General features: G+C 52.7%; 2 protein-coding genes across 6 annotated transcripts in view; both read right to left on the bottom strand.

Annotated features, from left to right (window-relative positions):
* AP2M1 (adaptor related protein complex 2 subunit mu 1) overlaps window positions 1-7,071 on the bottom strand; it is a 40,782-nt gene extending 33,711 nt beyond the window's left edge. Inside the window, exons 1-2 of one of the 2 annotated variants that reach the window (XM_075068354.1) lie at window positions 6,928-7,020; window positions 5,817-5,871 (exon numbers count right to left, since the gene is read on the bottom strand). The gene's annotated coding sequence lies outside the window, so the exon portion shown is untranslated. Of the gene's footprint in view, window positions 1-5,816; window positions 5,872-6,927 lie in introns of both variants that reach the window. The other variant, XM_032803830.2, reaches the window with a different exon arrangement.
* A 1,808-nt stretch (window positions 7,072-8,879) lies between these two features.
* DVL3 (dishevelled segment polarity protein 3) lies at window positions 8,880-25,589 on the bottom strand. Of its 4 annotated transcripts, none has more exons than XM_032803881.2 (16): window positions 25,500-25,589; window positions 21,451-21,572; window positions 20,616-20,722; window positions 19,563-19,698; window positions 19,203-19,296; window positions 18,659-18,728; window positions 17,766-17,905; window positions 17,523-17,599; window positions 16,781-16,893; window positions 16,346-16,396; window positions 16,081-16,230; window positions 14,403-14,534; window positions 13,911-14,078; window positions 12,371-12,583; window positions 11,171-11,572; window positions 8,880-10,750 (listed from the first exon to the last, which is right to left on the bottom strand). In XM_032803881.2, exons 2-16 carry the CDS (start codon window positions 21,495-21,497, stop codon window positions 10,719-10,721), a joined length of 1,932 nt encoding a protein of 643 aa, XP_032659772.1. In that variant the 5' UTR covers window positions 21,498-21,572; window positions 25,500-25,589; the 3' UTR covers window positions 8,880-10,718. The 4 variants fall into 4 exon arrangements, with proteins under 4 accessions (XP_032659772.1, XP_074924453.1, XP_032659774.1 ...); XM_075068352.1 differs by having other exon boundaries at window positions 16,153-16,230; XM_032803883.2 differs by having other exon boundaries at window positions 16,826-16,893.
* Window positions 25,590-26,813: the final 1,224 nt, after the last annotated feature.

Below are 26,813 nucleotides of genomic sequence, written 5' to 3'. Positions count from 1 at the left end.
CTACTTTCCCAGCATAGCCTGGTTCTGCCCCAAATCTGAGCCTAATGTATTGGGAAGAGGTTCTACACAACCATCCGCAGCATAAGTGGATCCGAGAGGTGTGAAGTGACCATGGCCGGCTTTAGCAAGCACGGGGCCCGATTTGTGGGGATTGTACTCACCGGGCGGTGCTCTGAGTCTTCAGCGGCAATTCGGATTGCTGCTTAGAACTGTCTGCCTGCTCTCCGGCCAGTGCTAGCAGGGTCATGGGCTTGCCGCACTCTGGCTGGGCGCAGGGCCCAATCCAGGGGAATTGGCCTAAAGCTGGCCTTGGAAGTGATCCCCTTCATTTCACTGAGATGTCTGAACAGAACACCCAGTGGAGAACACAGACCAACAATAGTTCAGAGGTGTTAACTGCTTCACTTGTCTCCGTAGGTGTTCACATCCACTCTCTGGGGCATTAGTACCCCATGGAGGAAGGAGGGGGCTAAAACCTCCAGTTCTATTTCCCCACCCCCCCAGTGAAGCACATCCCCCTCCAGCCCACAATCAGCAGCCTGAGACAGGTCTGAGAGTCATTTCCACACCATCACCCAGCCAGGCCAGGCCAAAGGGATCAGGGAGGGGGCAGTAGCTTCAAATGGGAGGGGATTCCTAACCCCCTGCAGCCCACTTGCAGACCCCTACTCTACTCCCCCTCCCCCCCGCAATGTCCCCAGTCCTGAAGGTACCCCTCCCCCTACATACACACCATTTTCACTCTGCTATAAGAGGACACCACTATTCAGTACACTAATTCCCTCCATTTCTCTAGGAGAGAACTAGCAAGCTTTCAACTCACTCTCAATTCCAGGCTCTAAACCAGTGGTTCTCAACCCACAGGCTGCTTGCAGCCTAAACAGCACACAGCTGCAACCCATTAGACATTCTCAGGGCCATACAGGTAGCATTGTGTGGATGCGGCCCACATACCCCAGACAGCTGCATATGTGGCCCCCAATGATATAGGTTGAGACCTCAAAACCTAATCTCAGCAGTTTCCTGCCATCACCTGAGTAAGAGGAAACATCTGCAGAAGCTACAAGTTCAAAACTTGCCAGAAGATGTGTTTGTTTTCTTCTAGAAAGAGGAGGAATGCAAGTGTTATTAAGGCTGTTATTGTATCCCACTATTATGGAAACTACCATGGACTTTCCTAAAGTAAGCACATGCCAAAACATCTCTCAATCAAAAGGATGATGGGCTAGCTTGTGTTCTCACTGGCTGACTTCAGAGAACTCCCCTCCTCAGGGAGGACAACAGGGAAGTTGTGTAAAACATCTCCGCTGAAATTCTGAGCCCGGCCTCCTGCCATGAAAAATGGAAGTACAGTATAGCCAAAAGCTTCTCTGTGATGCATCCTCACTACACCTTTGAAACTGTAGTCTAAAAGCAAGTCTAGAATTCCTGTCCTGTTCACATTCTATTCAAGTTCCTATACTGTTCTCATCACCATAATAAAAAGGTACAACTATTACCACCCAGCATAATCAGAAACCCAAAAGTACTTCTGTTAGAGCAGCATTAGCAGAGAAAGGTTGAAGTCTTTGTGTATGTCCGGTCATGCTACTACCTATCTTTCAGAAAGACATTATGGGCTGCCAGCCATGTACACACATGCGCATGCTAGTCCTTACTATGAAGATATCCCTCCACCAAAGGAGAATGGTAGCAGCAGTTGGTCAAAGCAAACTGGCTCTTGTCTGATGTAGGGCAGCGCTTTTCAAACTGAGGCACGTGTACCCGTAGGGGTACATGGGCTCTTATCGGGAGTACAAGAGAAAAAATCCTGCAATGGCAGACACCACCTTTTATTTAGTAAGACTAGGCAATCTAATCAGATATATTATGACCTTATCTCAGATGGGGGTATGTGGTGAACTATATTATTTGGAAAAAGATATGCACCCTAAAAAGTTTGAAAACCACTGTTGTAGGTGATCAGAGCGGCACTTGGAGCATAGTTTATCTGGCTACCTTACCAAACAGCTGCCAGAAAGGAAAAGGTCAAGACTTGGTGGGTATTGCATCCATCTACCAAGTCACTCTAGTTGGTAGTGATCAAAAGCCATCTCCATGTGCAACAGCCCCTTTGCGAAACAAGTTGGTAGCTTCAGTCCAGTTCCTAGCAGCCATCAAGAAGTTTGGCTGGATGAGGAATGAGGCACTCTGGTGGGAGCCCATGGTATTAGGAAAGCTTGCACTGCCCTTACCCAGGCTGTATCTACTCCAGCTAAGAAGAGTTCTGTCTCCATGGCTCCCAGGCCAGTACCCTTCCCCAGCACAAACTGCACATGGATGGAAATGCATGAAAGCTGAAGAGTAACTATTTCCTCTGTATGCATGATACTTACACAGCACTGCTTTTCACCAGCCATGACCTAATCTGGTCTGCTGTTCGCTCCCCAAACCATTTTGGGTTTGTTTAGTAGCCTACTAAATTGGTTTGAGCTGTGATTTTCAAGTAATGAGTGAGGTTCCTGAACATTAATAAGCTTATCTGACTAAGCAGCCCAAGACCCAGCAGCAGCTAGATGAGGACAGCCCTAGGAAGAATCCAGGAAAATGTTGCCTCTGAGTAGCAATATATCTACAGGAATGAGTCACAAGCAACCCCCAACTCCCACTGAGGCAGGAATTCAGCATTGCATAAAGCATTACATGGTAAAGCAGACTGCTCTTGAAGCCCAGTACAAGTGTGACAGTGGCCGAAAGAGGAAGAGGATTAGTTCAGAGGTCTGAGTTAAGCAAATTGAGATTGCTTAGTAAGCCAATTACTTTCTGGTTAGGGTTCCTATTATCAGATCAGACAATGCCACCCTACAGCCCATAAAGCAGCTGACAAACTAATACTCAAGCACCCAAACCGTCCTGGCAAGTACCTAACATGATCCGATAAGGAGTCCATGAGCTGCACATGGTTTATGGTGAGGCAACAGATAGCAGCTGCCCTCAAATATGGAGGCTTAAACCCAGCCAGAGATAGTTTCAAGACAAATATCAGAAGGGTAGCCATGTTAGTCTGGATTTGTAAAAAGCAACAGAGTCCTATGCCACCTTATAGACTAACAGAAGTATTGGAGCATAAGCTTTGCGTCTTACAAAGTGCGTATTCACCCACAAAAGCTTATGCTCCAATACTTCTGTTAGTCTATAAGGTACCACAGGACTCAGTCGCTTTTTCAAGACAAAGGTGAACACCACTGGAGTTTCAGGGACAATACCCTGGTCCAGCTCAGAAAGTCCTCAGAGCAGGAAGGCAGGAGAGAAAAAGAGTACTGGGATTTCTATCTGACTTGAGGGTGCCATGTTTCATATAATCAATCTGTGGACAGAGGAGTCTGTTTGAAGCACTACTTCCAGGGATAAAGAGTTTTATGCTTCTCTCTGCTCTAGACTGCTGCCTGGAGAAGTGGGAAAACAGATTTTCAATATCCTACCCTTTCTTTAGGCTCTGATTTTGAAGTTTTCTCCCCAAAACTAGCTCCAGCTTCTCCCTTCACTGCCGCTCATAAGTTTTCCAACCAGCAGTGTGAAGCGACTAGTTGAGTCTCACTGCTGCTTTTAGGGTTCTCAAGAGCAACCGTCGAGTCTTTCATTACTCACTGCTGTTGCTAAAAGCTCTGAGAAGCAGAAAGAGGTACTAACATCTCATGAAAATGAGTTACATTCCATCCCCCTTGGAAGATTAAAAGAAACTTAGGTTTGGGGTTTAAGTGAACGCTTAGACTTCAGAAAATGGATGGTTTAGGCCCCCGACTCACCAGGGAAAGCTTCCTATTGCCATTGCTAAGTGAACAAGTATTTTGAGTCCTGGGTCCCAGCAAGCTTTTAGATTAATTGCTCTCCTGCTGGGATCAAGATGAAATGCTGCTTACTGGGACCTGTAGTCTCTGATGGTCACCTCTCTGCACTAAAGAGAAAGGAAGCTGCAGACTGTATTGTACAAGTCTTTATGATACATTTAGCACCCTGAACAATCTTTTATTCATCCTTAGTCTAAGAGAAGAGACGTTTTCTTTCATTCTAACACTAATGCAACACATATCCAGTCATTTACTTTTCAACTTCTCATGCTGCAAGCCATCCATAACCCCAGGGGTTTATCTTTTATAAGAGAAATTCTAAATTTTCCATTCTGGGCATCCATGGGCAGAGATGTTTCTTGATCTCTTTCAAAGGACATCTCCCCAACCGCCCTGAAACTTTGACAAACTGTGCCTCCAAGAAATGGACAACACTAAGGTACTAGTTACCAGCGATGGAGCCCTTACAATACAAGACAAGTGATGCTGCCTTCTACCAATGCAACATATACAAAAAAATGAGAAAGACAGTTTGGTAGCATTACACCAGATGAGAGAGCAGACTGCTAAGAAAGCTTTCAGGGACAAGTAATGTTGTTCCTGCTAATTGATCAGAATGGCATCAGCTCTACTTCTTAAGGAGCCCAAGTAAACCTTTTCTAATGAGAGGCTGTGGCTTGGTCTATATTTTAAACTTATATCAGCATAGTTATATCAGTCAAGAGTGTGCAAAATCCACTCACCCCAACACCCCCCCGCCCTTGAGTAGATGAATCTAGGCTGACAGAAGAGTGCTTCTTTCTGATTGCACAGCTAGTGTCATTTGGGGAGGTGGCATTCCTACACAAGCAAAAAACTCCTACTGGTGCATGCTACCTTAGGAGCCCATGGCAGCATAGCTATGCCAACACAGACTCTTCAGTGTAAACACAGCCTGTAACTACACACAATGTGCGCTCAACAAGAAGGGCCCCTAATACCCTAGACCTTGGAACACACAAGGCATTCATGTTTTCCTACCTGGAAAGGTTCCAGGTTCTGCTTTTGGGCAGCCCGAGGGTAAAGTTTGACAGCAGTCTATGGTGCTGATGGGATGAGTACTGATCAAAAAGCCTATAGCTTAAAATAGGAAAGAGAGATCAGAGAAGATTAGCTTCCTAGTGGAGAGAGAAGTCAATGACATCACCTGATAAACAGACACTGGGTTTCCTGCAACTGTACAGAATCCAAAAGCCCAGAGAAAGGAAATGGGAATGCAGTGGAAGAGCTGTGTGATAAGGGCCTAATTTTCAATTTCAGAACAATTTACAGTTACCAGAGCTAATAATGCCTCAGCCCAGTAGGCTTTACACAATGATTCTCAAACTTTTGTACTGGTGACCCCTTTCACACAGCAAGCCTCAAGTGCGACCCCCCCTTATAAATTAAAAAACACTTAATATATTTAATGCATTATAAATGCTGGAGGCAAAGCGTGGTTTGTGGTGGAGGCTGACAGCTCATGACCCCCCCACATAATAACCTCACAATCCCCTGATGGGTCTCACCCCCAGTTTGAGAACCCCCTGGCTTTACAGAAAGAAGCTGCAATCCATGAGCCAACTAATTCATGCTTACATCAGTAATGCAGATAATTTTGGGGATGGAGTACTTCTGATCCCCTTATGAGGCCTTTGCTCACTTTAATCTGTCATGTTAGATTACACCACACCACCTTCAAGAACGAGCTACATATCCTGACTTAATTCCCATTTCACTCAAGGACTTTCAGCTGAATAATCAATGCTAAGATGACTCATAATAGTTTGTTGCCACGACAGGTGTTTCAGATGGATCACCAATAACCAGCTGGTACCCCACAGCAACCCTGCTTTAGCATTTGAAGGGAAGTGTCAAATACACTCTGTTCTCACCTAGCGATAAGGATATGTGAATTCTGGAGAACAGACTACAGATATTAGCATTTAGCTCTCAATATCTTTGACTTACCACTATGCAGGCCTGAGGGGGAGCACCCCAGCTGTTTAACAGCTGCTCAGCAACCCTATACAACAAGAAAGGAATAATTCTATCCAACAGGAACTGCGGGAGATTTTTAGTGAGCCAGACTAGAATTTACAAAGAATGTACAAGAAAATAGCCCATTTACAAAAGGAAAAGTGGTCTGCATAGCAAAGAGTCAGGAGATCATAACCACCACCAGACCTTGGTTTTATCTCTTCTCTTGAGCATACTGCCTCTTACCATACTCAGTATCACAGCGGAGCAACTGGCCGCCGTATGCAGACACAGCAGAAAAGCCACCCTCACTGCTTCCTGCGGTACTTGTTTTCTCCTTGGAGTCTCCCACCCAAGTGCTGACCCAGCCAGGTGCTGGTTAGATCAACATCCGTTAGTCCGAGCACAAGCCATCTGTAGCCACAAGCCAAGTTCCCACCCACCCCAAACCGAGGATGGAGAGATTCTTCTCCCTGCAGCTTCTCCCAGGTCAGGCGTGAGCCAACCAAGGAGCCATCAGACTTCCTTATCCAAAGCACTTGGTTGGGAAAAATAATGAGACATAGGAAACCCAGAGACAGGGTCTCTCCCTCCCTCGCACCCCCTTCCCAAATACCAGAGTCTATTTCTCCCCCACAATACAGCATCACCCCCTCTCTTACACACTCCTTCCCAGATACAGCATGTATTCCCCCCCGCACACACCAAAACACAAGGTCTCACTCTCCCTTGCACCCCCTCCTGGATATGGGGGTATGTTCCCGCCAGAATGACTCCACACACCCCAGATATAGGGTCTGTCTCCTTCCCCTGCCCCCTAGGTGCAGGGTCTCTCTCCCCATGGGGTCCCCCTCCCAGCCCTACCCCCACCCAGCTCACGCCAAGCCGGCGCCCGCCACAGGACACGGGGGAAGCGGGGAGCTCGCCGCCCCAGGGCAGCACCTCGCCGCCGGGCAGGCTGTGACCCACGCCCGAGGCCAGAGCCCCGCGAGGCAGGCGGCTCCCGAGAGGAACTCCCGGCCCACAGAGCCCCTGAGATGAGGCGACAGCCCGGGGCAGGGCAGCGCCCCGCCGCGCCCCAGGAGCTGCTGCCCGGCCTCACCTGCCAGTGGTGCCTCAGCTCGCTCTCGCGCCCTCTCTCCGCCCAGTCCCCAAGATGGCGGCTACTCCCCCCGCCCTAAGGCGCCCCCCCATTACTGCAGAGCCACCGCCTCCGCGCATGCCCGACCCACGCCCAGCAGCCTCTGCGCATGCGCCTCCAGGGGGGCGGGAAGGTAGAAGCGCGCAGACCGAGGACGCGAAAACTTCATGTCCCAGTATGCACCGCGACAGCTTGCTCCACGCGGCGTCAGAGGCTACTCGCACTGCGTACTGGGATTTGTAGTCTCCCCGGCCAGACCGCCGCGTCGGAGACCGTAGACCTTTAGGAGGGGGCGTTGCATGCTGGGCAGCGCCAGTGGGCTGAGTTCGAGCCCGAGCTTGGGGAAATGTCCCGCAAATCCAGAGGGCTGGGCTGCGGCCACGGGGCTCGGTCGGGGTAGGAGGCACCCCCTTATTCCGAGTTGGGGTGCAGCCTGCAGGTCCCAGTCAACAGGGCAGCAGTAGCTCTGGCCCCCAGTGAGTGGCGGGATGGGACAGCAGCAGCCGCCACATGGCACCTGTGGGTGTCTCGAGAGGTTGGGGCGTGGAGCCCCATCAGTGCAGGCACGTCAATGCCACTCCCAAGCTTATAGAATCCCTCCCAGCCAAAGCCCTTGCCTGACAGCTGGGAGTCGCACCAGTGTTCTTTCTTCACACAGGGAAACCGAGGCACAGATTGGCAAAATGATTCACCCCATAATCCACCTTCCCCACCACCTCACTCTCTCCTGCAACATTCACTAATCAAATAATGAGATTACCTTAAAAAACTGTGAGGTTAAAGAGGTTCTTTTTATTTGCCTTCTGGCTTTTGAGACTTTAATGGCTTGCACCCATGTTTAGGCTCTGGTTCGCACCCCTGAGGGCTTTAAAAAAATAACGCTGAGATTTTCCCACAGTCACATGCCTCCAGAAGCTGGGGCTTCAAGTTTAAACACCAGCTATTGCAAGAGTTGGCAACTCTCCTAATTTCCTTGTCACTCTTCTGCCTCATTTCTCCCATCCAGAGCCTGGAAAAAGCCCTAAAATGTCCAAAGGGAGCAGTTCAGCCCGAGCCTGCTGTACTTGCAGTAGGACACATTCTCTTCTATGATGCTATTAAAGATAAAGGTATCAAAGGTAGGAAGCCAAGCTGAGTTGGAGCCAGAACTGCAGTCAAACGGAGGAGACAGGTGGGAGGTGTTGAGGCCCAGTCTGCTCTTGGGAAGTTTTACTAGGGCAGCTATACCTATACTATAATCATCAAGGTGCTCCTAGCATAGACAGAGGCACAGCTTATACTGGCAAAACTTCACTTTTGGCAGCATAGCTTATTCTCTCCCCCTCTGAGCCAAATAAGCCATCTCACCACAGGCAGGCATTACCAGCCGAACAGTTATGCTAGCAGAAATGTGTAGTGTACAGCCTGCTGTATACTGAACCCCCCACATGTCTGAGGGGTGGAGGTTGCTACTGAAATCCATTTATTCCCATGCATACACAGGTGATGGGGCAGAGGAAAGGTTATTCACCCATCCCCTTCAATACTATGGGCATTGCATTAGCTTCCCTCTATTTAAGACAGGCCTAAGAAGAAAGAATAGATCAAGCCCTGCAGTTTAGGTTTTAGTTAAGAGAAATGTCACAGCTTCATTTTCCTAATGACCTTCATCAGAGCACACACCTGAAAATATACCACAGCCCTGGAGGCTGGGGCTCAGCAAGTAGGAGAGTCTCTTTCTGATGGAGCAGCAGCAGTATAGGACAGACAGTGATTGTTCACTTGCCAGAGCCGGAAATATTTGGGAAGAACTCCTCAAGAAATGAATAGGATCAAGCATTCTAGGCCTCAGCAGCAAGGGAAGCCTGCTGCAGGCCAGCCACACCAGCCCGAGACACAGGACAGCAGGGGAATAAAAACAACAGGAGCCAGGATTCCAATAAAACTATGTTTATAAATAAAAACAAGGGAGATTGGTTTTGTTTTTATAAAACCCAGTGGGCAGGGGAGGAGCCAGGCCAATGCCAGGATGATGAGTTGGCTGGACGGCAAGGGAGGATGGTAGGTGGCAGCGTGAGCTGGCAGGATGGCACACTGGGGCAGGATAGTGGATATTAGACAGGCTGGCACCAGAGTAGATATGAAGGATTATGCACAGTAGATGCACTGGTAGCAGGGTAGGGAGCTAGGAGAATGGATGACTGTAGAAGAACCGGTACTGCGATAGAGGGGCAGGAGGATGGCACACAGGGCAGGATGGCTGATGCTAGGATGGCAGACAGGGCAGAATAGGGGGCAGTAAATGAGCTGGTGCCAGGTGTAAGATATATTTTACCTGCTAAGAACAATCACAACTCCAAGGAGTTTACACTGTTGCAGAGGAAACTGTTGCAGGGCTGTGAGAGGACCCAGGGAGGAAAGGGAAAGAGTGTGGCAAAGCCCCCCATTGGCTGCGATGCAGCTTAGTGTACCAGGTACTGTCTCGTGCACTAGCCAGTTACCCAAGATAGCCTCTCTGTCATTCCAGCATCAGGCAGGAGGAGCAGAGCTCTGAGAGACTCCAGGAGGCCGAGGGAGAAAAAGGGAACTTTTCTCTAACAGCTTAACTCACTGCTGTTCTCCACAGGGAGAGGGTCCAGGCCCTGCACACATGCCACAGGCAGGGGCTGCAGTGCTACGTCACAGAAAGGGGCGGCCTCTAAGTAGGGACTGTCACAGCAGGGCCAAGGCTGTCACTCTCCAGTCTCTTTGGAGCCTGGTCCATCCCCACGCCTCCCTCATCCATGGAGAGGATGAGGATAGGAAGCCCCTTACCTCTCTAGAACAACGGCGGGAGGCAGACCGTTGCTCCGGAGGCAGCAAACGCAGAGGAACTTGCTACTGTGCTCACCCCACTCTGGAAACACCACAGCTGCCCCTTTCTCAGCTTCTTACCCCCTCCTCTTGCTCTGCTTAGACGTAATAGCTTCTGCACCTTGAGCCTACTGCTAAGCACCAGTGTAGGAGAGTACAGCCGGTAGCTGATGCCCCCCAGCTACACACAGCAGGCCTGGATGGAGCATGCTCTGTGGCCATGGAATGGGTAGTCAGGGCCATGGTCATCCAGGGGGTGGGAGAGTCAAGGAGGGGCTGCCTAGACTAAAGGCACATTATCAGAGCTAGACACCCACACTTGCAGAGGGTGTAAATGAAACCCTCACATTCAGCCAAATCCACACCACTCAGCTCATGGGCACAAGCAGAGCCTTGAGTAATGGATGGTAGGTATTTCAGCAACTTCAGGCTGCTGATGCTGGCCTGCACCTCCTATGGGAGTTAATGATCCAACAGCACTCAGTCAAGAACAGAACCTCGTGTACTGTCTCCAAACCCAACTGGGGCCTTGCCACAGGGGTGCACTGTGTTTAATACTATACAGAGAGTAACAGACCCTGGCCCAAGCCTGACCATGTTGTGGTGGAGTGTGGGAACAAGGCGTGGTACCCTCCCAGCTGGGGCCTCACCTTCTCCACTCCCCAGAGGCACTGAAGCCATGGAACATTCATGCCATTGGCCAGGAGATGGCTACATTTATTGATCTGAACACACACAAGGTTGGAGCTGGCCCTGCTCCCCTCTCAGGGTTGTGGCGGGAACGGGGGGCGTCGTCAGCTAGTGGGAAAGAAGCCATCTTCAGCACCATACGTGCCCAGCGCCCTTGGGGCTTCGTGTCCTCCTCTGTTGGGCCAAGCTGCCAGGCCATGCTCCAGCTCTCACCCCTGTGGGCGGCAAGCTCAGAGGAAGTCAAACACCCCGTAATTCTTTGCTGCTTGACAGAAGAAACACAAAAGGGTGAAAAGAAAGAGGAGACATTTAGGGTGGAAGGAGTGAGGTGGCAGCGGCAGCTACACACGGGCGAGCAGCACAGGCACCAGGATGGATGCGGGTTAATGGGGTTAGAGATGGGGGTTAGCGGCTTGCACAAGCAGCAGCAACTTGCCTCTGCACACACGAGTCCGAAGGTGGGCTGGGCCAGGCAGGGCTCAACAAGGCCTGCTGGCCCCCGCCTCCACGCCACAGGAGTAGGGATTAAAATCAAGATTTAGTTCAGTTTATTTTTCCCTTTTTTAGTTATCAAGACAAAAAAAACAAAGTGAGGCCAGGGCTGTTCCTAGAAGACAAACTGACGAGGGCAGCAGACAGACAGGGGGACGGGTGCTTCACATTACATCCACAAAGAACTCACTGGGATTGCCCATGGCCATTCGGAATGACTGTCTACTGGCCGTCAGTTCAGGGGGCACAGAGGCCAGGTCACGGCCCGGCGGGGCTCCTGGGGGCCCCATAGCAGAAGGCGGCGGAGGCATCAGCAGCATGGGCGGGCTGTAGAGGGGTGGCAGGCCAGGTGGCCCATACGACTGCTGGCTGTGGTGGCTGCGGATGCTGTGAGCTAGGGAGTGCTGGCTGCGCTGGCTGTGCTGGCTGGCTGGTACTGAGCGCTCACTGGCCGCCCGCTCCCGCCGCATACTGCTCCGGGTGGTGTGGTCCGACTCACTGCCACTGCCGCCCGACTTGGACTCCCCAGCCTTCGAGTCTCTCTCCTTTCTCCTCTCACTGCCACTGCGGTTTGAACCGCTGCTGCGACTCCCTGCAACAAGCCCAAGGCATGGTTAGGGAATGGCCCCGACAACATGCAGCCCCAGCCAGCACAGCAGGGGAAGGGAAGAAACTGGAATAAAAGGAGCCTCCCCGAAGCCAAGGCCACAACACATGGCCTTGCGAAAAACTGCAGAGAGGAACCAGCCAGACCCCAGCCAGGAAGGGCAGAAGCAGCCAAAGCCATGCCCCCTCTCCCTTCCCTTTTCTTTCCATGTAGCTGATGCCCTCTGAACCAGCTCTCCCCACCGAATAAAAACTAAACATTTAAAGAATCACAGAAGTAACATGCCATTTACTACCATCACATTGTTTACTCTGCTTGTGTGTTCTACCCCTTCCTCCACCCCGTGTCTGCCTAGTCTATTTAGATTGTAAGATCTTCAGGACCAGGACTCTCTGCTACTCTGTATTTGGACAGGCCTAGGCCCGGTCTTGGGTGGTCCTCAGGCACTACCTTAATACATCTGACCAATGACAGCTCTCAGCTCCAGGACAGGGCACCTCCTTTCAAACTCTGCCCTCCAGCCCACCAGAGGCTCCGTGACAGGAGGCATCATTCTCTGGTTCCATCATGCCCAGGATCTAGCCTGTGGCCCTGGTCCATACTTGATGCTTCAAAGAAGCTCTGCAATGCACCTGCCCAACTGTGCTGTGTGCACGTGAATGAGAGGGAGGTGCAGGGAGACATATTCCTCGTTCCAGGAGATGACCCAGATCTTGGCTTGCTCTCCAAAGGTGTTAAGGAAAATACCCCAATGGCACAGTTCAGTTCCTTTCATTCATTTACCTTCACTGTGCTGGCTGCCTGCACTGCCCCCACCATAGCTGTAGCCTGGGTCAGGGAATCCTGGGTGGGGGTTGTATGGATGAGGTGGTGGGTATTGATATGGGAAAGCCATGGGCCACGGTGCAGCTCCTGGGTGTGGGAGTGGAGCCAACGTATCCTGATCTGAGGCGCCACTGGATCCATCATGGTCATGCAGGGACAGGTTAGCCATGTCTGGAGAGAAGCAAATAGGGAACCTGGATTAGTCCTGAAATGAAAACAGCCATGTACAGTGGGACAAACTCACCCCCATCCCAGCTGACAGGTAATCATGGGGTGCCCACAAGAGGGGCAGAAGATTTCAGGGGGCAGCTATGGACACCTCCTTGCCAGATACCAGCCCAGGCTATGCTGGGGTTTACTGTTCCCTACTTGGTCAGAGAGAGGATAAATGATCTGCTGGTTAGAGGTGGGAAAACTACAGACTGGGAGCCACGTCTGGCTCTCGAGCTCCCGCCAGCAAGTGAGGTCTGGGGCTTGCCCCACTCCAGCCGGGGAGCAGGGTTGGGGGCTTGCCCCACTCCGCATGGCTCCCAGAAGCAGCAGCACGTCCCCCCTTGGGCTCCTATGTGTAGAGGCAGCCAGGGAGCTCCGCACGCTGACCCCACCCCAAGTGCCACCCCTGCAGTTCCCATTGGCTGGGGTGGCACCTGTGGACAGGGCAACATGCAGAGCCGCCTGGCTATGCCTCCGCATAGGAGCTGGAAAAGAGACATGCCATGTTTCTGGGAGTTGCTTCAGGTGAGCACCACCCGGAGCCTGCCCCCCTGACCCACTCCCATGCCCTAACCCCCTGCCCCAGCCCTGATCCCCCTCCCGCCCTCTGAACCCCTCAGTCCCAGCACAGAGCACCCACCTGCACCCCCAACTCCTCATCCCCAGCCTCATCCCAGAGCCTGCACCTCAAGCCAGAGCCCTCCTGCTCTCCCGCACCCCAACCCCCAATTCTGTGAGCGTTCATGGCCTGCCATACAATTTCCATACCCAGATGTGGTCATTGGGCCAAAAAGTTTGCCCACTCCTATGCTAGATAGTCATAAACCAGCTCAGAAGAGAAAGGACATCATCAGAGCTGGCCAGACACCCTTAGGTCTGTCTCCCTTCCCTTCTCATCCCTCTCAGGTGAGCAGAGCCAGCCAGGTGTCCTTAGGTCTCAGCTACCTGCCCATTCCTCCAAGGACAGTGCAGATTCTGATAGCACTGAGCGAAGCCAGCCCCACCCAGGAGTTTAGGTTTAGCCCAGGATCAAAGAAAGGTGACATATGACTCCTTCCTGTCCTGCCCAGGAGAAAGGATTGTGCAGCAGAAGATGAGGACATTGGCTGCACAGTAATACACCAAGCACTGGAGAGTAGTATGAAAAGGGTTCAGACTGGCAGTCTGGAGGTGGCAAACCACTGGAAGACTGTCCTCAGAGAGCTGTCAGGGCAGAGCAGAGCGTCTCTTTTCAGCACCCTCACCACCCCCGCTTCCCCAACAGCACTAGAGCAGGGGTCCGTACTGCCGCAGAGGTCTCCGAAGATGTAGTAGCACTGCTCTGAGAAGGTGATCTTGTTCACAGTGTGTCGGATGTAGCCGGCCTTCAGCAGGTTGCTGGCATACTTGCGGGACTCTCGCCGATCTGTAAAACCTTCCACGTGATGATAGAGCCAATCCACCACGTCTGAACCTGCCACAAGATTAACCAAAGAGCACCGTTAAACACAGCAAGGACAGAAAAGGCTGGCTCTGGGGGCAGACAAGGGTGGCCTGAATTTGCTCCAGGCGTGAGGGATGGGAGTAGTGCAGAGATACTCCTAGGGGCAGCACAAGGCCAAAGATTCTACTTGTTTCCCTAGCACAACAAACAGGATGAGCCAACAGGACATAATGGTGAAGGATGCTCCCCTTGGCAAAGGTCCCCAAACAGGATCCCCTCGCACAGGGAAGGTGCCTCTCTACCCATGTGTCTATCCCTCCCCTAGTCCCAGAGGACGAAGTGGCTGCCTCTTACCGATGAAGGCATTGGGGATGGTGATCTTCAGCCACATGCGGTCACGCACCTCCAGACCTGACTCAGGGGAGGCCATGGCTTTGACGATGGTGGCCATGTCGCTGTGGATGGACAGGTGAAAGTCATCGAGGCCTGCGAGGCGGACGAAGGGAAGGGAGGCAGAGATGAGAGGGGACAGAAGAGGCAACGGAGCCACATGGAGGTGTCACGCACAAGGGGATGGGCCAGGGAACAATACATCGCAGGCACACCCACTGGTCTAGACCTTCTCAGCTTTCTTCCCTCACAAAACCAAACCAAAAACCTACCTCCGGCCACCAGCAGCTGCTGCTAAGTTTGCAAGGCTCTAAAAGCTGCTTTGTGCTGGATGCTGGTTTAGCTGGGAAATTAAACTAGCCCCTTCCAGCTTTGCCAGAAAGGCCCATCTCATGACTCAGGAAAGAACAGTGTCATGCCCCAGCTCTGTCCTCACAGCACCATTTACTGGTGGCACCAACAACCTTCAGCAACCCCCCAAAATTCAACAATTCCCCTAACTGAGCAGCTTCTTTGCCAGGGCCTCTCTGCTCCTGGCAGCTCTCCTATAGTCCTCCTGGAGGCCGTCTGCCTGAGCGTCTGGCTCCAGAGCCTACCACAGGAGCCAGCCTGCATCCTATAGCTCTCCTCACTCAACTCAACTCTTTCAGCCTTTATAGGAATCAGGTGCCCATCAGGCAATCACCTTACCCTTTGCTAACTACCCAGAACAGGATGGGACCTAATGGGGCTCCACCTCAGAACAGGGCTGGCCGGCTCCAGGCCTCCAGCCCTTACAGGGCAGACCTCCCTGTTGCAGCTACCTTTGAATTACCTGCCCGTAGCTGAAAGTCCCAGCCCCAAGCTCTCTCCCTCCCAGTCACCACAGGCCTCTGATCAGACCACTAATTCAAGCAAGGGTGCAGCCTCAGGCATGCCCAGCAGGGCATTTCTTCCTGGCCCTGCTCACTTTTCCCAAGGCATTCCTTGCATGGCTGACATCCCCTCCCCTCCCACAGCATAGGCTCCTCCTGCCTCCTCCCTTCGCCTTTCTAACTGTCTGAATAGTTATGCACTGGAACAAGCTGCCAAGGGAGGTTTTGGAATCCCCGTCTTTGGAGATTTTTAAGACCAAGCTGGACAACCACCAGTCAGGGATGATCTAGGTTTACTTGGTCCTGCCTCAGCATGCGGGGGGGGGGAGGGCAGGCGGCACAGGGACCGGCACCTCAAGGTTCCTTCCAACCCTGTGTTTCTACATCAGTCAGCCCGTGACCAGCCTCCCTCGTTGTCCTTGTCTGGAGAGAAGGAAAACTGATGGGAATTTGCCCACCCAAAACTTGTACTTGTCCTGGGCTTTTGGGCAAGAGGACTTTTCTTAGCCTTCCCCAGCACCACCCCTAGGTGCCTGCCTGCAGAATTCTTCCCACCTCAGCCATGCTCTCTTGGCCCTCACCTGGAGGAAGCTCCTGTTCCTCCAGTCCCTACTCCTCCTGGTAGGGAGTTCCCCTTGGTTCCTGGACCCCCTTTCCCTAGCCCCACCCAGACCTCTAGTTTCTGCCCATGCAGATGTATTGCTCCCATCAGGCTGGGGTGCTGTCAGGAACAGCGCAGGTGACTGGAAGCCATGCAGTGGCGGAAGCACACAGGACCAGGGACTTACGCTCGGTCTCTGGGATGGAGCTGGTGATGGAGGAGCTGGTGGAAGTGATTGTGCTCATGGATGGACTCATACCGTACGCCGGGTAGGTGCCAGTCATCGCTGCCGTGTGGGAAACCCAGGCTGCCGGGTCGATTGGTCGGATGGGCTCACCTACAGTGAATGCAGAGACAATCAGAGGCTGTCTGAGAATCATTCCCTCATGAAACCCACCTCTAGGGGGCGCCCTGGGCAGCCCCTTCCTTCCCCAGCATCAGCCGGGACTCACCCGGATCGGAGCATGGAGAGTCTGGCCCAGCCCAGATCCGCTGGGGAGCAACTGAGAGAGAAAGAAGAGAGGGAGGGTCAGCAAGAGGGGCACAGAGGGAGAGAGTCCCCCTATGGCTCAGTGGCAGCAATCTTGGGGGTGTTTCTCCTTCCTCTGGAGCTCCGAACCGGTGACCTCCCCGCCCTGGTTAGGTGGGTATGTCCCAGGCATGATGGGGGTGGGGGGGTGGGCACTGGGGGACTTCAGCTCTCCCAGCTACAGGACACAAGGAGAGGGAGACTGCAGTGCTCAAAGGTCTGCACTGCACCGGGGCCTTGAGGCCATAGCGGAGGGAGCGAGGGTGCAACCCCCAACGACCCCACATTCAGTCTCAGTCTCACAGCAAACAGACAGGAAATAAAGCAAACACACAGGTGCTCACAGCAAGGTTCTCACATGGGCTGGGCACCAGTGTTAAGGGTGAGTCAGGAATCCACTTACTCCGGGGTAACGAGAAGCAGCCCCTGGGGCTGGGGTCCCAGCACTTGGCCACAGTCAGAGTGATTGGCCTGCAGCAGAAAACACAAAACGTTTTTACAACCTGCACATAGGCCAGCATGCAACGCAACCAGGCTGCTCTCATCAAGGTGCTGGCCCTCAGTGGCCACGAGCTGCTCCCTTGGAGGCAGTTTAGGTACAGACCTGCCTGGGGCTACTGGCAGGCTACCAGCACAGATACCTCAGCTGGGGATCACCCCCACCCAGCTGGCAGAGCCAGTAACAAAGAGGGCAGTGGGAACTGAAGGGGCATTCAGCAAACCCAGCCTAGGTAGAAAAGAGGGGCTCGGAGTAGGGGACCAGTGCTTGGACACTTGGTTCATGACCTGACCACAGAGACATTCTCGGTTCCAATTCTTGCTTTGGGCTCTTTCAAGGTTATTCATAACACACCTGGGAGTCAGAGCGATACTAATAAGAGAAGGTGTTTGAGGGCCCTGGGCCGCCTCCACAAACCCACCATAAGAGGGGTGGGGGTCTGGCTGCTGAGGACAGCAGGGGTTGCTGCTTTCAAACGCAAGGGCTGGCTGCATTACCAGTGTCCGATGAGCCAGAGCAAAGGGGACTGTAGACTAGTAGGAGATGCAGGTCTGGGGGCGACCTGCCCCAGAGAGGAGAGCTGGTGGAGGAAAGCACCTACCCTGGCTTGTGCACGATCTCCCTCAGCACGCGCACAGCATCATCATTGCTCATGTTCTCAAAGTTGATATCGTTCACCTGCAAACAAGGCAAAGAAAGGCTGAATCCCAAGACAAGGCGGCAGGCCGGACTCCTTCTGAGAGCAGCTTCTGCGACTTGGCTGTCAGTCTGCGAGCAGGGGCTCCAGTCTGCCCTGAGTCCCTCACTGTCACTGCCCCAGCCCTGGCTGCGAGGCGTGTGGTACCTGCAAGAGCATGTCTCCCGGCTCGATCCTGCCATCAGCCGCTACTGCGCCCCCCTTCATGATGGAGCCAATATAGATGCCACCGTCCCCACGCTCATTGCTCTGTCCCACGATGGAGATGCCCAAGAAGTTGTACTTCTCTGCAGGGATGGGAGGAGAACGAGCACAGTGAGAGCAGGATGGGACAGCAAAGCCTCACCGCATTGGCCCTAGAGCCCCCCACCTGGGCAATCCCCCTCCAACGAGTCCCAGCCACGCAACCACCCTCCCCGACCTCCTCAAGTGGCTTCCTGGCTCCTTCCTCCCTTCCCAACTCTCCCCAGCTCAGCCCTGATCTCCTCAGCCTCCCAACACTCTGAGAACTGGAGCATGGGGATGACAGCAGAGTTAACCCCTACCCTGCCATGCTCCTGCCTTGCACCCTCCTGCACATCAAGCACTGGAAGGACATTGCCCACCTTGACATGGACACATTTTGGGCTCCACATCAGTTTTCTCTATTCTCCCCTTGCCCTCTCTATGCGCATCTTGGTCTCTCAGGATCCCAGACAGAAAGCAGCGGGGAAGCAACAGTGGGGTAACATGGTACATGAGACACAGAGGGAGCTGAGCTCAAATTGGGGTCGGGAGAAGAGGCTGAAATTCACCCTGGACCAAATCCCAAGACCCAAAACCACTCTCCCCACCATCCCAATCCCAACCACATTCTTGCAAACTGGCAAATCTTTAAGGGGATTAATGCTTCAGGACCAGTCAGTTTCCCCAGAGGACCCTCTCCTTTCATTACCTCCCCACTCCTCCATCTCCCTGCTCCCCCACTGCACCTCCTGATCTCACTCCTGGAGCTTAGGAGAGCCTCAGGCCCAAACAGAAAGACAGAGTCTCTCACTCACCCATGTTCAGAGTGACCGTGATGATGTTCAGAGACATAGTTGAGTCCGTGATACTGCTGAAGGACGACGACTGCAACACAGTGAGGCACAATGAGACGTCCCCCTGCTCCGGCCCAAGCACAGTCCCTGCCAGTTCTCGCTGCTCTCTGGTGCCCCCCATCCCTCCTGCTCCCTGTATACCGTTCTTATGCTCCCCACTGTCCCTTCTATTCCCTGTAGTGCTGTCCCCATGCTCCCACCTCTGACCCCACCCCAGTCAAGGCAGGAAGCTCCACAAACGGACTGGTGGCTGCACCCCACACATTCCCACTGGGACAAGAAAGGCCTTTGGTCCTAGCAGCAGCACTGACCCAGAAGGGTTTGTGGTACTTTCACCAGCAGATTCTCAGCACCTGGGCCACGTTTGTAGTGACTGGAGATTCCACCAGCTTAGTTCCTGGGGGCCAGGGTGAAGCTTAGCCCTCACATGGGAGTGGGGAGGGGCGTACTGCAGGCACCAGAAAGCCCAGCCACAGCTTTGCAATTGCCCTCCCAAGAGATGTACCCGCTCAATGCGTGGGGCCTTTTGTTTCCGCCGGCGTCGCTTGTGCCTTCTCATCAGGCGGGAGGCGCTGCTCTGCTCTGTCGAGCTGCTTAACCTGCCGGCAAAGGAGACAGTCAGTGAGGGTCAAGAGAAGATGGGTCTGTCAGCAAGACGGCCACAAAGGAGGAGCAGAGTGAGAGAACACTGTGGGCCAGGACAGGGGGCAGCAACAAAGCTGTGTGGGGAGCAGACAACTGTAATAGCAGAAGGGACTGCTGGTCGGGATTGAGGGCCACTAGCTGAGGGATCCCGATTTGGCATCTCCTTGGCACTAAGAGTGAAAGAGGTGCCCATGTTTCCCCAGGCCTCACGCTCTCCTACCTGCTGGTGGAGTCATCCTCATCCGAGTCGAAGAAGCTGGTGGTCTCCAATTCGCTGCTCATGAGAGTGGAAGAGCTCTCGTACCCGCCTAGGTCTCGGCGCCGCTCTCCTTTTCCCGTCCCATTCACTCTGGGTGCTGGGGGGCGAGAGAGAAGTCAGCACTCCTGGGAGATGCTGGGAGATATTGCTGCGGCAGAGCTGCATCCCGGCCTCCTGCAGGAGCAGTAGGTGGGCTCAGCGCTTCACAGGGCGGAATGTTGGGACTCAAAAGGAATGACAAGGGGAGGAACCTGGCCATCAAACACCACATCTTGGCATGAGGGGGCACTGTGCTGCCCTCCACACTTTGACCATTCCCCATCTCTTCAGGGTTACAACTTCCCTGTCTCTTTAGATAATGGGGAAGGAGAAGGTGAGCCACTGGGAGCAAGGGTTGAAGCCACAACGATCCCTACAGAGTTGGGAAGGTTACTCAGAGATGGTCACTCTGGGTGAGAGGTGCCAGGCCGTGGGCAGTGAGTGCAATGCAGTGCCAGCCCACGCTGGGAACCACTCTCTCCTCCGTCTCAGCCTTTCACTGAATCATAGAATATCAGGGTTGGAAGGGACCTCTGGAGGTCATCTAGTCCAACCCGCTGCTCAGAGCGGGACCAGTCCCTGGGAGGAGTTAGAGCCCAACACATGTGCCTGTGGGCCCCGGACCTTCTGCAGCGCTGCCCCTCATAGACATGTTGTGCCTCAAGTGCTGGGAAACGGCCTCTCCCCAAGTGCAGCAATGGAGAGGTGCCTTGCCCAGTAGGGGACAGTCCCTGCCCACTGTGGTATCTAGGGGCAATGAGTGTTCTGCCCCTCCTGCCTTCCGAGACTCATGTCCAATACTTTGAGGTGACACATGGGTACACTAGGATCCGGGGGCCAGCTCACGGTAGTGGTACGAGGCTGTCACATCCTTGGGATCCGGCTGTTCACGCTGGGGGATTTACCCTCACTGCTGCCCTGATTGCACAGCAGGAGTCAACGCACAAGCTCCGCAGGGCAGGTCAACGGGCTCACCATGCTCAGGCCCATCTTTCCGGCGAGGTCTCTCCCTCTGCGATGAAACCACTGAATCTGTCTCTGTCTCGTTATCCAGGTTCTCCCGACTCCCCCCGGTTTTGGGGCTGCAGAGGGGTGACACATCCAACAGAGAACTCAGTGGTTCCCAAGGACATGAAGGGGCCCCCCTCACCTCCCAGCATTCTCTGCTCTGACATATGCCAGTTATGCTGCACTTCTCAAGTCGTATTTCCTGTTATCCCCTCACTTTTGAAGTGGCATACCAGGGCCACTAGGTGACAGTTTCCATCTCCCTTTCTAGTGTGGGATTGGGACATGTGGGGTTTAGAGTGCACACAGCCTCAGCATGGGACAGGGGAGTGGGGGTACAAGCTGAGTCCCACACTGGGATGGAGCAGGGAGGCAAGGCAGTTCAGGGAGCAGTTTCCCCACTCCCTGGCAAGCCCTCAGTGGTACCATTGTTAAAAGAAAAGGGAGATGGAAACCTGTCATGTGTGACGGGCAAGGGGAGATCAAAACAACAGCAGCAGGTGATGTGGGTCCTCTTGCTGCTTGCAGCATGCCCCGCTTGTCAAACGATCAAAGAACTCCAGTCCTAGTGCTCGTTACTCCAGTCCCAGCTCCACCACCCAAGGGACCCCGTCCTAGCACTCCATTCCCAGCCCCACTTCTGCCAGTTTGCAACCCTACCATGCTGGTTAGCCCCTACCCTTCCATCACTCTCCCCATCTTGGTTTGTGATGAATGGGATCACGTGGCCACTTCCGGCTCAGAGCTCACTTGATGGTCTGTCCTGGGGAAGCCCACTGAGATGCGTCTCGACATGACTTACTGGAAGGAGGGAGGCCTGGAGTCCCCAATGCCCCCGGTACGCTCCATGGAGGGCGGCAGCTCCGGCTGGTTATCGGCACAGACAGACCCCCCATCTGAGTGCGACCCCTCCGCAGACACCAGCTGGAGAGAGGAGAGAAACGGAATGAAGTGGCTCAGGATCAGGGTGGGAGCCTCAGCGTGAGGGACATTTACAACTACACTGGTCTCAGGAGCAACTGGGGTTTCCATATCTCCAACCCCTAGGAGCTGGTGGAGGAGGAGGGCTAGGCTATGCCCAACCCTGGAGCAGACCCCCATTGCACTTTCCATCCTGACTTTTCCAAGTACTCTGCAAACCCACTACCTTAGTCAGACCACCAGGTGTGGGCACCGCCTGTAACCTGCCCTGTGAAGGGCTCAGTGCCTTGCCCAGAGCAGAAACTAAGCACCCAGGCTTTGTGTTCTGCACAACATTGTGTTAGACTGGCCATGAAGTAACCTACATTGTATGTGTTTTGGGACAGCACCAAACACAGCAAGGCCCCGATCTAGACTGGGGCCTCTAGGTACTATTGTAAACATCCACCCACCGCCTGAGCCCAGGCTCAGAGAATAGGATACGGTGCCTATCACCACCAACACAAGCATACCCCAGGCAGGGAGAACTGGCTTGCTCAGGAGGGTTGGGGAAAGGACAGAATGGTCTACACAAGTCATGGAGCTGTTTGAAGATGGCTCCAGCTGAGGTAGTTTCTAACTGGATATATCCCACCATACCGCTGCCAAGCTGTGTTTGAAAGTGGTTTAGCTGGCACCACATTTAAGCATGATTCCCAAACTTGGTCTGTAGGAGAGGTAGGGACCTAGGTCACTAAATCAAATGCAGCCTAGGAGAGTAGTGATCAGAAGTCACTTTCCTACGAGGGCTGATCAACAGCCTCTGAGACAGAGAAACCAAGGCCATGTAAGCTAGGGAGAAAGCTACAAAGAGGAGCCAGCCAGGAGAGGCAGAAGCAGCCAAAGCAGGGACCACTGGTTCCTTGGAGAACTGTCTACAGTTTCCACTGGACTTTCTCTGCCCTGTGCTGACTGGCTGTTTGCTCCAACCTTCCCCCTTTCCTCACTCTTCACCTCAGCATCACTCCTCCTCTCTCTCCCCTCTTCCCTCACTTCCCTTTAGCTGATCCCCCCAAACTAAACCAACCAAGAAAAGAAAAAACAAATCACAGAACTAACGTGCCATCTGCTGCCATCACACTGTCCCCTCTGCTTGTGTGTTCTACCCCTTCCTCTATCTGCTCTGTTTAGCCTTTACGGCCTTCAGGGCAGGGACTGCCTGCCTGTTCTGTGTTTGTACAGCGCCTAGCACCCTGGCGTCCTGGTCCACAGCTAGGGCTCCCAGATACTGGAGCAATACAAACAATAAATAAAAACCCTTCCACAGTTTCCTGTTTCATTGCTGAGCTTGGCTGCCCCAAACATGTTTCCTACGTGGCATGTTTCCTGTGCTGGAGAGCAAGGGGACTGGCAGTGAGTTCTCTCCGGGCCCAAGGAGAGGATTCTGACACTGTCCCTCAGTCTTGGCCCAGTGCAGCATTGGCCCTAGAACAGGAGCTGGTGCAAGTCTGGAGATGGGCTGAGCAAGAATGACAGGAGAGCTGGAAGCGAGAGGTACCAGGCCGAGCAAAGGCAGGCACTGATCTTACTTGCTTGGACCACCTGGGCCTCAGTTCTTCTACTTATCACTAGCCATGGGAGGGAACAGGGCCTGATCACAGGACAAACAGGGAATGCTCCACTGCAGGTAGACAGAGCTCTGGAGAGCACAGTGCCGGAAAGATCACCATGGGTGGAAGAGGAGGAACTTGGCTGGCAACTAACTGGGCTTTGCTTTCTCTCATATGATCATATCCTCTCTTTCCTGATCCAGCTGGGGAAAATCCACCTGCAGCTCTGCTTTCTGTCATTGGAGGGCACTGCAGTTATTCAGAGAATTGAACAAAGTCTGGCTCCAATGAGCCCCCAGGCAAGCAAAAACCTTGTTGCAAAGGAAGGTGGGGTGAGATGCTGGGAGGCCCAGGAAAGTGGCACTGGTTATGCTGTGTGGTGGGATCAGGATGAAATTGCCAGTACAAGAGACGCGTCAGAGGACAGGTTCTGAAAAGGGCACCCATGGCCCTCTCCATTTAGACGCTGTGGGAATGGGGCCACAGAAATAACTAGACAGACAGACAGGGGGCTGGATCCAGACACCAGGACCAGGCCAGAACTCCCCCTCCCTTGTTGGGCGAGGGTCTGTCACTGCTTCGTAAGGCTCCTGCACTTTCCTGCCTCTTAGCTGCCATGAAGGCTGCAGACTCAATCCCCCCTGCTAAAATTAGCACTAGATTCCTGAAATAGCCTCACTCCAGCCTGTCTGGCTGCAGCAGAACAGACCACACAGCTCCCAAAGCTACCAACTGATGGGGAATCTTGGGGGAGTAAGGGGGGGCATCAGACTGTCAGCTGCGCCCAGAGGGAGCCAAGTGCTACTGCTCACAACATACAAGGACTGAAAGCCACTGCTAAGTCCAGGTGTCTGACTGCCCCACAAGGAGTCCAATTAACTCAGGCCCCAGCTACAGCAGTATCACTTGCTAACCTGCCTGGGGCACTGAGAACACAGACTGGTTCTGTATAGATATATCATGGGTATAACACAATGTGGTCCGATCTGACTCTGCTCAGCCACAGGCCCTGAATTCGTCAGGGTGCAGGAGGGGAAGCCAGCGGCTGTGCATGCATAAGAGCCACATTTAGAGGTATGGCAAAGACACTGAGCTGGGGAGCAGAGGGCTCGCAGCCTGCAGGCTCCACTGGCCAAGCACATAAGAACAAAAGTAACTCGGAAGGGGAAGAGCAGAGCAGACAAATGCAGCTGCAATAAATACTGGAGAAGGATGAGAACTGGAGAGGCTCGGCGCAGTGCAGGTGCCCAGCAAGCCACTAGAGGGAGAACTGCAAACTGTTCGGCAACAACTAAAAAAAGACCAACTGTTTGTGTGTCTGAGCCAGCAGAGAGGCCCCCCCATTCCCTGCACACACAAAAAAAGGATTCAACCCCCGTGACATGGGTGCCTTTTTCAAACATACTCATAGCAGGGATAATGCATGTCGCATGCCCCGGACGCCCAACCGGCTGGTCTCCTGTTACCCTAATCTTACTGTTCTCCACCTGTCCTACCACCACCACTGCTGTTTTGGTGCCCCTTGACTGACAGTAAATGGTAAGCTCCTTAAGGCAGGGACTGAGTGTAATTTATCTGCACTGGGAGGCATCAGCACTCATCCGGCCCAGGTTGCTAGTGCCTGATGGTGGCTTCCATTTGGGGACCACTGGGTGGCCCCTGGTGGATTTCAGTTTAATTCCTAGTAGACAGATACTCACATCACAACTAGCATGATCTGTAGCCTCAGCAGAGAGGGTAAGGGCTCAGTGGGCCATGGAAACCAAACTTCCCTCGTGTCTCAAGATGGGGTCCCCTCCAGGGCAAGGGGGAAGAGCATGTGCCTGGTGTGGGATGGAGGGAGAAGCTTGCCTGTGGCTGCCCAGACAGTACCTTCAGTCTTCACGACACTCAAATCCAGTCCTCTTCTCCAGCACTTAAAACCCTTTGCTACAGTCATCTGTGGTGGAACTTGGAAAGCGGACCCTGGTGTCAGGGCACACTGGTTACCTTAGGCAGGCCAAGAGCAGAGCTCCAAGCAGCAGCTACACTAGGACACAGTTACAAAAGGGCTTGATACACGTTCTTAACTATTGTATTCCCAGAACTGTCTCCTAGTGGTTGTGGGGAACGCAAGACAGACTTGCTCTAGGGTTCAGGACTAGGATGGGAAGTGGTACCCTCAGCCCAGACACTCAGGAGCTCAGCATGGCTTCAGTTCCTACTACAGTTAGTGCCTCTTTAGTACAAAGCACAGCTGTCCCACTGCTCTACCTAGTACTGTACAATAGGAATGGTGATTTTCAGAGCTGCTGGTGGAGTCTGATGTAGAGACAGACATCCAGCCAAGAGGCCTGCTTACCCAGGATACCACCCGGCCATTGAAACAGGGAAGCTTGGCATTATCATCTGAGATTTCTTCCTTCACAACCCTGTGGAAAAAAGAGACGGGACAGGTTAGCAACAAGGCTCAAAGTCTATGGTTAAGGTCACAGAAGGCAGCCTCTGGGTTGAGCCATCAGATCGGTCATGGGGCAGGAGGAGATGAGAGGGGACAAGGAACTCCTGCTGTTCACAGAGGCACCCATGCTGGGCTGCAGTGTCATTTCTGATCTCCCATGGCGTTGGCAGCAGAAGGCCCCACTGCAAGTTCAGAAAAATGGTCAACTGCAGGTTTGATGGAGTGGGAAAAACCTTGGAGGCAGTACAGACTCCAGCTGCTCAGCTATCTCAACAGAGCCCAGAGAACAGGGGGAGCAGGGAGATGCCTGGAGAGAAACAAACACAGGGAAGTAACCAGGGCACATAAAAATCGATAAGTTAAATCATTTGAAAATTGGACTTTTTAAATTGAAATTAAATGCATTTAAAAAAATCTTTAAAATATATTTGAAATTATGACCAGCTATGTTAAGGCCTAACATCACTATGATCAATGAAAATCATTTAAAATAAAGACATAATATGCTGCAAGAAGCCCTCCTCAAATTTTGAAGAGTTAAAGGGTGCAGGTTTCTGAATTACATACAGACTCAGGGGAAAAGATCTTTCTCTTCTGAGGTCCACTCAAGCTTTTTAAAGATGTCTCAATGACGTGTACATGCCATGCATTAACTATCCGGATCATGTACAGTATTTGCAATGGAATCAATGCTGCTATCTTCATTTTTCCAAATGTAAGTACTTCCCGTTTCTGTTGTACAGGAAAGACATTATTGTTGATTTCAGTTTAGCTAGCAAGTGCAGAGAATATTTGCTTCATTTGGCTTGGTTCATCAAAGTTGACAAACTGATTAGGAGTTGAAAAAGCAGGAAAGCTTGTTCTCCTTTGCCACTCTATAACTAAAATCCCGAGGGACACGAGGGCAGAGTTTCAAAGGTAATGAGGGACCTAAAGATGCAGAGGGGTACCTTTTTAAAAGCACCTAAGCAGGGTAGGTGCCTAATTCCGATTGATTCAACTCTCGTTGATTTCAAAATCCCACTGAAGGGAAAGGGAGCAGGAAATGTTGTTACAATGAAAGCCTCACTTAATACTTTACATTTCAAATGCTGTAATTGGTTTCCCTTCTTTTCCGTTTCTTTAATAAAAGGTTAAAAAGTTGTACAAGTGTGTTCGCCATGGTCTCCGTATACCAAAACCCAGGCCTTGGTTAACACTGTTTAATGTGGGACA

This window comes from Chelonoidis abingdonii, chromosome 8, assembly GCF_003597395.2.
Source record: "Chelonoidis abingdonii isolate Lonesome George chromosome 8, CheloAbing_2.0, whole genome shotgun sequence".
In the NCBI taxonomy this organism is placed as follows: Eukaryota; Metazoa; Chordata; order Testudines; family Testudinidae; genus Chelonoidis; species Chelonoidis abingdonii.
This window is presented reverse-complemented; position numbering and strand designations above follow the sequence as displayed.

Excerpts from the sequence above, each read along its gene's own strand:
- DVL3 (XM_032803881.2), bottom strand. The coding sequence starts at position 21,497 with ATGGAGCGTACCGGGGGCATTGGGGACTCCAGGCCTCCCTCCTTCCA. Across the intron at positions 16,894-17,522 it reads GAGATCGTGCACAAGCCAGG|GCCAATCACTCTGACTGTGG; the intron begins GTAGGTGCTTTC and ends TTTCTGCTGCAG. Across the intron at positions 16,397-16,780 it reads AACACTGGTGCCCAGCCCAT|TTGCTCCCCAGCGGATCTGG; the intron begins GTGAGAACCTTG and ends TTTCTCTCTCAG.